Source organism: Ammospiza caudacuta, chromosome 32 (genome assembly GCF_027887145.1).
Source record: "Ammospiza caudacuta isolate bAmmCau1 chromosome 32, bAmmCau1.pri, whole genome shotgun sequence".
Taxonomy (NCBI): Eukaryota; Metazoa; Chordata; class Aves; order Passeriformes; family Passerellidae; genus Ammospiza; species Ammospiza caudacuta.
Window position 1 is genome coordinate 3910054 of NC_080624.1, and position 12364 is coordinate 3922417.

The window sequence follows — 12364 nt, forward strand, 5'->3', positions numbered from 1 at the left end:
TTGTGTCCCTTTGTCCCCACGGTCCCCTGTCCTGTCCCGTCCGTCTGTCCTTTACCACGTCCCCATTTTGTCCGTGTCTCCTTCACTCTGTCCCCACGGTGTCCTTGATTGTGTCCCCATTCCCAAGCCCCTGTCCCCCTGTCCCCGCTGTGTCCCCCTGTCCCCACCCCCGTTGCCACCAAACCCCTCCCCCTCCCCAAAATCTCCCCGTTTTTTTCCCCTCCCCCTCCCCCAAGACCCCCCCAGGGTGGGGGAGGGGCTCTGTCCCTTTAATGTCACACACCGGGGGGAGGGGCTCTGTCCTTTATTGTCGCTACAAACTCGGGGTCCCCTCCCCCCCCCCACTTCCCCTCCCCCCCCTCGTTGTCCATCCACGGCCCGGGGGGGGAGGGGCCCCCCCAGGCTCCGCCCGAGGCTCCGGAGCTGAGGATGAGAAGGAGATCAGTGGGGGAGGGGCGCGGGGAGACCCCTCCCCCCACCCCGAAAATGGGGGATGGGCAAATCCGGGACCCCCGAACCTCCCCCAAAATGGGGAAACCCAAAAATCCCCCCCACAAAAATTAATTTGGGAGCGTCCTGGGACGACCCCCCCCACCCCAAATGGAGCTTGGGAAGGGTCAGGACCCCCCCCAAAAATAATTTGGGGGAGGGATCAAAGGTCACCCCAAAATTGGGAATTTTGGCATTCACAGAAAACCCCAAAACCACCCCAAAAAACCTCCCAGAATTACCGAGAAATTCTCCACAAAATGGGAATTTGGGGGCTTTGAGAACCCCCAAACCCTTTAAAATCACTGGGGGCACCCCAAAATTATTGGGGAGACCCAAAACTCCTAAAAAAATTGATTATGGGGCGGGGGGGGGGGGCTCTAAAATCCCCCCAAAAAATCCATTTGGGGGAGCTCAGGGAATTGTGCAAACCCCAAAAACGCTTTGGGGGTGGCCTGGGGGGGTCCCTGGACGTTTTTGAGGTGACCCTGGCACATTTCGGGGTGTCCTGAGCACTTTTGGGGTGTCCTTGGTCAGTCCTGGGATATCGTGGGTCACTTTTGGGGTAGCCCTGGTCGGTTCTGGGGAGTCCCTGTCATTTTTGGGGTGCCCTCAGTCACTTTTGGGGTGACCTCGGTCAGTTTTGGGGAGTCCCTGTCATTTTTGGGGTGCCCTCAGTCACTTTTGGGGTGACCCCGGTCAGTTTTGGGGTGTCCCTGTCACTTTTAGGATGCTCTCAGTCACTTTTAAGGTGACCCCGGTCACTTTTGGGGAGTCCCTGTCACTTTTGGGGTGCTCTCAGTCACTTCTGGGGTGTCCCTGCTCAGTTTTGGGGTCCCCCCCCGTCAGTTTCGGGGTGACCTTGCTCAGTTTTAGGGTGTCTCTGATTTGGTCACTTTTTGGGGTGCCCCAAATCAGTTTCGGCGTCTTCCGCTGATTGTTGGGGTATCCCAGTTTTGGGGTGCCCCCTTAGCTTTGGGGTGTCCCAGCTCATTTCTGGGGTGCCCACCGTGTTTGGGGGAACCCCAAGCCATTTCTGTGCTCCCCCCCCCCAGAGTTTTGGGGGTACACCCCGTTTTGGGGGTGCCCCCTGGGATTTGGGGGCGCCCTTAGCAGTTTTAGGGGTTCCCCAGGATTTGGGTCGTTTCTGGAGCGCCTCCCATGTTTTGGGGTCCCCCCAGATTTTGGGGTTCCCACAGATTTTGGGGTCCCCCCATGTTTTGGGGTCCCCCCATGTTTTGGGGTTCCCCAGGTTTTGGGGTTCCCCAGGTTTTGGGGTTCCCACAGGTTTGGGTGTGCCCCCTATGGCAGGGGGTGCCCCCCAAGTTTGGGGGTGCCCCAGGTTTCGGAGTCCCCTCATGTTTCGGGGTCCCCCTGGTTTGGGGTCCCGCGGGTTTGGGGGTGCCCCGGGTCATTTCTGGGGTGCCCCCCGGGATTTGGGGGTGCCCCATATTTGGGGGTGCCCCCACTTTGGGGTCCCTACCTCAGTTGTCGTAGTTGTCCCGGTACGAGGCCGACGGGTAGCGCTCCCCATAACCCCCCTGCCTGGGGGGAAACGGGGGTCAGCACCTGGGGGGGACCCCAAAACCCAGGACCCCTCCTCAAACCCCCGGGGGCACCCCCAAAGCCAAAAATGCCCCCCCAGGTTTTTGCAGCCCTTTGTGAACCCCCAAAAGATCCCCCCCAAAAAAATTCCCCAAAGACCCCCCTGGGATCCCCCAAAAATCCTCAGAACCCCCAAAATCCCCCCAGGACCCCCCAAATTTCCCCCCAGAATCCCCCCAGACCCTTCGTCAGCCCCCCAAAATTCCTCTCCAGCCCCCTAAAGTCTTCCCCAACCCCCCAAATCCCCCCCTTAGCCCCCCTAAACCCCCCAAGCCCCTACTCAGCCCCCCCAAATCCCACCCAAATTCCCCCCAGACCCCCAAACCCCTCCCCAATCCCCCCAAACCCCTCCTCAGCCCCCCCAAGTGACTCCAAGAACCCCTAAACCCCCCCCGAACTCCCCTGAATCCCTCCTCAGCCCCCCAAAATCCCTTCAAGTCACCCCCAGTCCCCCCAAATCACCCTCAACCCCCTCAAATCCCTCCCCAGCACCCCAAATCCCTTCCAATCACCCCCAGCCATCCCCAAATTTCACCCAAACCCCACCCCAACCCCCCTCAGCCCCCCAAATCCCCCTCAAGCCCCTCCCCAATCCCCCCAAACCCCTCCCCAGCCCCCCCAAATCCCCCCAAGCCCCTCCCCAGCCCCAAATCCCCCCAAATCCCTACTCAGCCCCCCCAAATCCCACCCAAACCCCTCCCCAATCCCCCCAAATCCCCCCAAACCCCTCCCCAATCCCCCCAAACCCCTCCCCAAATCCCCTCAAGCCCCTCCCCAGCCCCCCCAAATCCCCCCAAGCCCCTCCCCAGCCCCCCCAAATCCCACCCAAACCCCTCCCCAATCCCCCCAAACCCCTCCCCAAATCCCCTCAAGCCCCTCCCCAGCCCCCCAAATCCCCCCAAGCCCCTCCCCCCCTCACCGGCCGCCGTAGTCCCGGTTCCCCCCGTAGCCCCCCGGGCGCCCCTCGTAGCGGCCGCCGTAGCCTCGGTCGCCTCCTCCTGCAGGGAACCCCAAATTTGGAGGAATTTAGGAAAAAAAAAATCCCATTAAAAACCTTCCTAAATTATCCCGTCCTTCCTAAACTCTGAAAACCCCAAATGCCCTTTAAATTTCCAATTCCCAAATCCAATCTGGGACCTCAACGACCCCAAAACTCCAAATTTTTTGAGCGTCTTTCCCTTCCAAAATCCCCAAGGCTCTCCCAAAATCCCCCCCTGACCCCCCCAAAATCCTCTCAGCCCTCCCCCAAACCCCTCAGGACCCCACAAACCCCAGAGCCACCCGAAATCCCCAAATCTCCTCCAAAATCAGCCTCAGACCCCCAAAAATCCCCTTAGAGAGCCCCTGAACCCCCTTCCCAAACCCCCAAAGACCCCAACACCCAAAAATCCCAAACCCCAAAACCACAAAAACCCCAAACCCCCTCTCAACCCCGTAAAAGTGCCCCTGAACCCCCTCCCCAAACCCCTCGAGGACCCCAAAAAATCCCAAAAGAGCCCCAAAACCCCATCTTAAAGCCCAAATCCCCCCAAACCCCAAAGACCCCAAACCCTTAAGACCCAAAATTCCCCTAAAGAGCCCCCAAAGACCCTCCCCACCCCAAAACCCCCAAAAGAGCCCCAAAATCCCCTCCCCAAAAGCCCCCAAACCCCAAAGACTCCAAACCCCCAAACCCCCACCCTACAAAGCCCCAAATCCCCTCCCCCAACCCCAAAGACCCAAAACCCCCCAATCATCAAAGACCTCCAACCCTAAAGACCCCAAACCCCCTCCCCACCCCATAAACCCCCAAAAGACCCCCCCAAACCCCCTCCCCAAACCCCAAAGACCCCAAAAACCCAAACCCCCTCCTCAAACCCCAAAGACCCCAAACCCCCTCCCCAAACCCCAAATCCCCATCCGAAACCTCTAAACCCTAAAGACTCCAAAACCCCAAACTCCCTCCCCAAAAACCCCAAAAACCCAAACCCCCAAAGACCTGAACCCCTAAATCCCCACCCTAAACCCCCTCCCCACCCCAAAACCCCCAAATCCCCCAAATCCCCTTCCCAGCCCCCAAATCCCCGACCAAAACCCCCAAACCCCAAAGACCCTGAACCCCAAACCCCCTCCCCAAACCCCAAAGACCCCAAAGCCCCAAACCCCAAAACCCCCAAATCCCCACCCCAAACTCCCAAACCCCAAAGATCCTGAACTCCAAACCCCAAAGACCCCAAATGCCCTCCCCAACCCCCCAAACCCCAAACCCCCAAATCCCCGACCAAAACCCCCAAACCCCGAAGACGCTGAACCCCAAACCCCCTCCCCAAACCCTGAAGACCCCAAACCCCAAACACCCCCAAATCCTCCCCCCAAACTCCCAAACCCCAAAGACCCCGAACCCCAAGCCCCAAAACCCAAACTCCAAACCCCAAACCCCAAATGCCCTCCCCAACCCCCAAACCCCCAAATCCCAAACCCACAAATCCCCACCCCAAACTCCCAAACCCCAAAGACCCTGAACCCCAAACCCCAAACCCCAAATGCCCCCCCAACCCCCCAAAACCCCAAACCCCAAAGACCCCGAACCCCAAACCCCAAACACCCCCAAATCCTCCCCCCAAACTCCCAAACCCCAAAGACCCCAAACTCCAAACATCAAAGACCCTGAACCCCAAAACCCCAAAACCCCAAATCCCCAAACCCCAAATGCCCTCCCCAACCCCCCAAAACCCCAAACCCCCTGAACCCCAAACCCCCTCCCCAAACACCCCCAAATCCCCACCCCAAACTCCCAAACCCCAAAGACCCCAAACTCCAAACACCAAAGACCCCCAATGCCCCCCCAACCCCCCAAAACCCAAAACCCCAAACATCCCCAAATGGCCCCCCCCAACCCCCAAAACCCCAAAACCCCAAACCCCAAACCCCAAATCCCAAACCCCAACCCCAAACCCCCAACCCCAACCCCAACCCCAACCCCCAAAACCCCAAAACCCTAAACCCCAAACCCCAAATCCCAACCCCCAAAACCCCAAACCCCAAACCCCCAACCCCCAAAACCCCCAACCACCAAAACCCCAAACCCCCAAACCCAACCCCAACCCCCAAAACCCCAACCCCCAAACCCCCAACCCCCAAAACCCCAAACCCCCTCCCCAACCCCAACCCCAAATCCCAACCCCCAAAACCCCAAACCCCCAACCTCAACCCCCCAAAACCCAAAACCCCAAAACCCCAAACCCCCAACCCCCAAAACCCCAAACCCCAAACCCCAAAACCCCAAACCCCCAACCCCAAACCCCAAATCCCAAACCCCCAAAACCCCAAACCCCAAACCCGCAACCCCCAAAACCCCAAACCCCAAAGACCCCAAAGACCCCCAACCCCCAAAACCCCAAACCCCAACCCCAACCCCTCCCCCTGACCTCTCCCGTATCCCCTGGCTCGGCCGCGGCCGCCCCCGAAGCCGCCCCGGGAGCCCCGCGGGGATTTCCCGGCGTGATCGACGCGGATCTGCCGCCCGTCCAGGCACTGCGGGGACAGCGGGGACAGCGGGGACGTTTGGGGACACCTTGGGACGTTTGGGGACGCTTTGGGATGTTTGGGGACACTTGGGGACATCGGGGACACTTGGGGACAGCGGGGACACCTTGGAACGTTTGGGGACACTTTGGGACATCGGGGACACTTGGGGACGCTTTGGGATGTTTGGGGACACTTGGAGATGTTTGGGGACACTTGGGGACATCGGGGACACTTTGGGACATCAGGGACACCTTGGGATGTTTGGGAACACTTTGGGACATTTGGGGACGCTTGGGGACATCGGGGACACTTAGGGACGTTTGGGGACACCTTGGGACGTTTGGGGACGCTTTCGGATGTTTGGGGACACTTGGAGACGTTTGGGGACACTTGGGGACATCGGGGACACTTGGGGACGTTTGGGGACACTTGGGGACAGCGGAGACGCTTTGGGACGTTTGGTGACACTTTGGGACATCGGGGACACTGGGGGACAGCGGGGACACCTTGGAACGTTTGGGGACACTTTGGGACATCGGGGACACTTGGGGACACTTTGGGATGTTTGGGGACACCTTGGGACGTTTGGGGACACTTGGGGACATCGGGGACACTTGGGAACATCAGGGACACCTTGGGATGTTTGGGGACACTTTGGGACATCGGGGACACTTGGGGACACTTTGGGATGTTTGGGGACACTTGGGGACACTTGGGGACATCGGGGACACTTGGGGACACTTTGGGACGTTTGGGGACACTTGGGGACATCGGGGACACTTGGGGACATCGGGGACACCTTGGGACGTTTGGGGACACTTGGGGACATCGGGGACACTTGGGGACATCGGGGACACCTTGGGACGTTTGGGGACACTTTGGGACATCAGGGACACTTTGGGACGTTTGGGGACACTTGGGGACACTTTGGGGTCACCTTGGACCCTTTTGTTTCCCCAGCCCCCTGTGAGTGCCCCAAAGCTGCTCCTCAGTTCTGCCCCGGGGACCCCAAATGTCGCCCCCGAGGGACCCCAAAGTGCCCCCAGGTGTCCCCAAAGCCCCCGGGTGTGCCCAGGTGTCCCCAGATGTGCCCAGGTGCCCCCAGGTGTGCCCACACCCCTCTCGGGTGTGCCCAGGTGCCCCCCGAGTGTCCCCTAACGCGTCCCAGGTGTGCCCGGGGCTCCCTGCAGTGCCCCAGCCGTGCCCCCAGGTGCGCCCAAGTGCCACCGTAGGTGCCCCAGGTGTGCCCTCGGCTCCCTCCCAGGTGTGCCCAGGGTCCCCAGACACTCCCCAGGTCACTCCCAGGTGTCCCCCCAGGTGTGCCAGCCGTGCCCACCTCCCCGTTCGTGGCCTCCATGGCGTTGCTGGTATGCCCAGGTGTGCCAGGTGCGCCCAGGTGTGCCCAGGTGTGCCCTCACCTCCCCGTTCATGGCCTGCATGGCATCACTGGCATGCCCAGGTACCCCAGGTGTGCCCAGGTGTGCCCCCACCTCCCCGTTCATGGCCTGCATGGCATCACTGGCATGCCCAGGTACCCCAGGTGTGCCCCCACCTCCCCGTTCATGGCCTGAATGGTGCCCAGGTGTGCCCAGGTGTGCCTAGGTGCCCATGGGTGTGCCCAGGTGTGCCCAGGTGTGCCAGCTGTGCCCTCACCTCCCCGTTCATGGCCTGCATGGTGCCCAGGTGTGCCCAGGTGTGCCCAGGTGCCCATGGGTGTGCCAGCTGTGCCCCCACCTCCCCGTTCATGGCCTGCATGGTGCCCAGGTGTGCCCAGGTACCCCAGGTGTGCCCAGGTGTGCCAGCTGTGCCCTCACCTCCCCGTTCATGGCCTGCATGGTGCCCAGGTGTGCCCAGGTACCCCAGGTGTGCCCAGGTGTGCCAGCTGTGCCCTCACCTCCCCGTTCATGGCCTGCATGGCGTCGCTGGCGTGCTCGGGGTTGCTGAAGGTGACGAAGCCGAAGCCCCGCGAGCGCTGGGTCTCCCTGTCCTTCACCACCACCACTGGGCACGGAGAGAACCCCTCAGGATGGCCCCAAAACCAGCCCAAAACAGCCCCAAAATACCCCCAAAACAGCCCCAAAATGACCCCAAAATAGCCCCAAAATAACCCCAAAAACAGCCCCAAAATAACCCCAAAATACCCCCAAATACAGCCCCAAAACCAACCCCAAAACCGCCCCAAAATACCCCAAAACAGTCCCAAAATAACCCCAAAACCAGCCCCAAAAACAGCCCCAAAACCAACCCCAAAACAGCCCCAAAATAACCCCAAAACAGCCCCCAAATACCCCCAAAATACCCCAAAATAACCCCAAAAACAGCCCCAAAATACCCCCATAATACCCCCAAAACAGCCCCAAAATAACCCCCAAAAGAGTCCCAAAATAACCCCAAAACCAACCCCAAAACAACCCCAAAATGCCCCCAAAACAGCCCCAAATAACCCCAAAATACCCCCAGAACAGCCCCAAAACCAACTCTAAAACGGCCCAAAAACGGCCCCAAACCAAACCAAAGATAAACCCAGAACAGCCCCAGAATATCCCCAAAACACCTCAAACGAAGCCTAAAACAGCCCCGAAAGAGCCCAAAAATGGCCCCAAAATGACCCAAAAATGGCCCCAAAATGACCCCAAAATAGCCCCAAAATAACCCAAAAAAGGCCCCAAAATGACCCAAAAATGGCCCCAAAATGGCCCCAAAATAATCCAAAAATGGCCCCAAAATGGCTCCAAAATAACCCAAAAATGGCCCCAAAATAACCCAAAAATGGCCTCAAAACCACCCCGAAACAGCCCTGAAATGCCCCAAAAATATCCCCAAAATAGCCCCAAAAGGGAACCCCAAAATATCCAAGAGAAACCCCAAAGAGCCCCAAAATCCACCCAGAACAGGCCCAAAATGGCCCCAAAATGACCCAAAAATTGCCCCAAAATGACCCAAAAACGGCCCCAAAATAACCCAAAAATGGCTCCAAAATATCCCCAAAATGGCCCCAAAATATCCCCAAAATGACCCAAAAATTACCCAAAAATGGGCCCAAAATAACCCAAAAATGGCTCCAAAATATCCCCAAAATGGTGCCCAAATGATCCAAAATGGCCCCAAAATCCACCCCAAAATGGCCCCAAAATAACCCAAAAATGGCCCAAAAATGACCCAAAAATGGCCCAAAAATGACCCCAAAATAACCCAGAAATGGCCCCAAAACAACCCAAAAATGGGCCCAAAAAAACCCCAAAATCGCCCCAAAATAACCCAAAAATCGCCCCAAAATAACCCAAAAATGGCCCCAAGATAACCCAAAATGACCCAAAAATGGCCCCAAAATGACCCAAAAATGGCCCCAAAATAACCCAGAAATGGCCCCAAAAAAACCCAAAATGGCCCCAAAATAACCCCAAAATGGCCCCAAAAAAACCCAAAAATGGCCCCAAAATGACCCAAAAAGGGCCCAAAAATGACCCAAAAAGGGCCCAAAATAACCCCAAAATAACCCAAAAATGGCCCCAAAAAAACCCCAAAATGACCCAAAAATGGCCCAAAAATAACCCAAAAATGGCCCCAAAATAACCCAAAAATTTCCCCCAAAATAACCCAAAAATTTCCCCCAAAATAACCCAAAAATTTCCCCCAAAATATCCCCACCACAACCTCAAAGTATCCCCAAAACATCCCCAAACACCTCCAAAATGCCCCCAAAACAACCGAAAAACCCCAAAACAGCCCCAGAGGAATCCCAAAAAATCTCCAAAAAATTTCTCCCCAAAACTCTCCAAAGACACCGAAACAAAAAAAAAAAAAAACCCAAAAATCCCCCAAAACATCCTCAAAAAAAAAAACCCCAAAAAACCCAAAAAACCCTAAAAGGAACCTCCAAAGAATTTGGGGCGGCTTTGGGTGCCCCGAGATGGATTTGGGGGATTTTGGGGCGGTTTTGGGGATTTTTTTGGGGTTTTTTGGTCTCTCACGCTCAGAGATGATCCCCAAGGAGCTGAAGTGCAGCTCCAGGAATATTTAGGATTATTTTGGGATATTTTAGGGCACTTTAATGATATTTTAGGATTATTTTAGGATATTTTAGGATACTTTAATGATATTTTAAGATTATTTTTTGAGATATTTTTGGGTTATTTTAGGATCTTATGGGATATTTTAGGGCACTTTAATGATATTTAGGATTATTTTGGGATATTTTAGGGCACTTTAATGATATTTAGGATTATTTTGGGATATTTTAGGGCACTTTAATGATATTTTAGGATTATTTTTTGAGATATTTTTGGGTTATTTTAGAATCTTTTTGGGATATTTTAGGGCACGTTAATGATATTTTAGGATTATTTTTTGAGATATTTTTGGGTTATTTTAGGATATTTTTGTGTCTCACCCTTCCAGATTAGCATGAAATAGCTGAAATGCCGCTACAGGAATATTTAGGATTATTTCAGGATATTTTAGGGCACTTTAAGGATATTTCAAAATTATTTTAGGATCTTTTTGGGATATTTTAGGATACTTTATTGATATTTTAGGATTATTTTTTGAGATATTTTTGGATTATTTTGTTTTATTTTTGTGTCTCACCCTCAGTGATGGGCCTGAAGGAGCTGAAGTGCAGCTCCAGGGATATTTTAGGGTTATTTTGGGATATTTTAGGGCATTTTAAGGATATTTCAGGATTATTTTAGGATCTTTTTGGGTTTTTTTGGGATTATTTTGGGGTATTTTTGTGCCTCACCCTCAGAGATGGGCCCCAAGGAGCTGAAGTGCAGCTCCAGGGATGGTTTAGGGGAATTTAAGGATATTTTAGGATACTTTAGGAATATTTTAGGATATTTTAGGATTATTTTGGGGTATTTTTGTGTTTCACCCCTGCAGATGGGCCCGGAGGAGCTGAAGTGCTGCTCCAGGGATATTTCAGGATTATTTTGGGATATTTTAGGGCACTTTAAGGATATTTCAGGATAATTTTGTGCTATTTTAAGGCATTTTAAGGATATTTCAGGATTATTTTAGGATCTTTTGGGATCTTTCTGTGTCTCACCCTCAGAGATGAACCCCAAGGAGCTGAAGTGCTGCTCCAGGGATATTTCAGGATTATTTTGCGCTATTTTAAAGCATTTTAAGGATATTTCAGGATTATTTTAGGATCTTTTTGGGTTTTTTTGGGATTATTTTGGGATGTTTGTGTGCCTCACCCTCAGAGATGGGCCCCAAGGAGCTGAAGTGCAGCTCCAGGGATGGTTTAGGGGAATTTAAGGATATTTTAGGATACTTTAGGAATATTTTAGGATATTTTAGGATTATTTTGTTTTATTTTTGTGTCTCACCCTCAGAGATGGGCCCGAAGGAGCTGAAGTGCTGCTCCAGGCCCTGCTCGTCCGTGTCGTAGTTGAGGCCCCCCACGAACAACTTCCCCTCCTCCGCCGCCATGCGTGGGGGGGCGGGGGCGGCCGTGACGTCATAGGGTGGGGCCCGGCCCCCTGCGGTGACGTAATAACCTGCCCGGGGAGCGGTGCTGACGTCACAACCCCCGGCAAGGCATCCCCGTGACGTCACAGCGCTCGCAGCCCTAACCCGCCCACCTCTACGACGTCACCGCCCCCACGCGGCCTCCAGTGACGTCACACCACCCCTTATGACATCGCCACCCCCTCACGCAGCCCTCCCGTGACGTCACACCCCTCCAGCGAGCCCCAAGCCCCCGTGGCGCAATCTGCCGCACGCGTCCCCTCCTGCTGACGTCACGCAGGGTCCCCCATGACGTCACAGCCGCCCCCACGTGGTTCCCTTCCCTCCCCTCCCCCCCAGCCCGGCCACGCGTTCGCCCCCCGGAAGTGCCGCTCCCGCCGCCCGCGCGCGCATGCGCAGAACCCGCGCGGCCCTCAGAGCGCCGAGGCGGGAAAAGGAGGAAAAGGAGAGGGGGGGACGGGAAAAGAGCTGCCCGAGAGTGGCCAAGGCCGCAATTATTGCGACAGAAGGACGGGGAGAAGCGGGAAAAAGTCGCGATAGGAGCGGCCGAGCCTCACCCGAGCGGCTCCGGACGGGCCCGGACTGAGGCCGCGGCCGCCCCGCCCCGCCGATTTTAAGCAGCCCCGCCCCTCACGTGACAGCAGTGCCGCCGCGCCATTGGCTGCCCGCTCAGGCCCCGCCCCTTGGGCGCGTGGACGAGACCATTGGGGCTGGGGGAGAGGAGGGAAGGGCGGGAATGGCGGAACGCGTGAGGGAGAGGGGGGGACCGGGGCTGTTCTGGTGGTCCCGAGGGAGTCCCGGGGGGTTTTGGGGTCCCGGTTTCGTTTTGGGGTCTCCGAGGGGGTCCCCGGGTTGGTTTGGAGTCTCCAGGTTGCTTTTGGGGGTCCCGTTTTGGTTTTGGGCTCACAGACGCTGACGCCGCTCCCGGGGAGGTTTTAATGGTCCGGTCCCGTTACAGCCGAAACGCCGCGGCCCCGCCCCTTTGCCCTCCCCAGTGACGTCATAAAGGAGGGCGGAGCCTATTTCGATCCGCCCCCCCCGGCTCCGTGCCGCCCCTCCCCCCTCCCCTCCCCCCATCGCGGTCCAGGGCTCCCCCCGCCCCTCCCCCCCTGCCCAGGGAGGGGGCGGAGCCACAGAGATCCCGCCCACTGTGAAGAGGCCACGCCCCCAGAGCGAGGCCACGCCCCCAGGGGGGAGGGGCGGTCCTGAGTGAGGCTGGGGAGGGGGAGGAGCTTCAGAGTAAAACCAGAGCAAAGTGGGAGTAACCCCGGAGTAACCTCGGAGTAAA

At 56.3% G+C, this 12364-nt stretch overlaps 2 protein-coding genes across 2 annotated transcripts in view; both read right to left on the reverse strand.

Annotated features, from left to right (window-relative positions):
- Positions 1–371, reverse strand: part of MUS81 (MUS81 structure-specific endonuclease subunit) — a 6763-nt gene extending 6392 nt beyond the window's left edge. The window contains 1 exon segment of the mRNA XM_058822322.1: positions 284–371. Coding sequence (XP_058678305.1) covers positions 284–371 — 88 coding nt within the window.
- A 35-nt stretch (positions 372–406) lies between these two features.
- RBM3 (RNA binding motif protein 3) lies at positions 407–11687 on the reverse strand. The gene is made up of 7 exons (XM_058822367.1): positions 11634–11687; positions 10935–11105; positions 7496–7602; positions 5502–5607; positions 3014–3092; positions 1973–2034; positions 407–423 (listed from the first exon to the last, which is right to left on the reverse strand). The coding sequence occupies exons 2-6, from the start codon at positions 11035–11037 to the stop codon at positions 1974–1976; spliced, it is 456 nt and encodes a 151-aa protein (XP_058678350.1). The 5' UTR covers positions 11038–11105; positions 11634–11687; the 3' UTR covers positions 407–423; position 1973.
- Positions 11688–12364: the final 677 nt, after the last annotated feature.

What these genes read in the sequence shown, in the direction of transcription:
- RBM3 (XM_058822367.1), bottom strand. Translation starts at nt 11,037, where the DNA reads ATGGCGGCGGAGGAGGGGAAGTTGTTCGTGGGGGGCCTCAACTACGAC. An exon ending in TGCAGGCCATGAACGGGGAG is followed by an intron (nt 5,608 to 7,495) that starts GTGAGGGCACAG and finishes CTGTCCCCGCAG; the next exon opens with TGCCTGGACGGGCGGCAGAT. An exon ending in AACCGGGACTACGGCGGCCG is followed by an intron (nt 2,035 to 3,013) that starts GTGAGGGGGGGA and finishes GTTTCCCCCCAG; the next exon opens with GCAGGGGGGTTATGGGGAGC.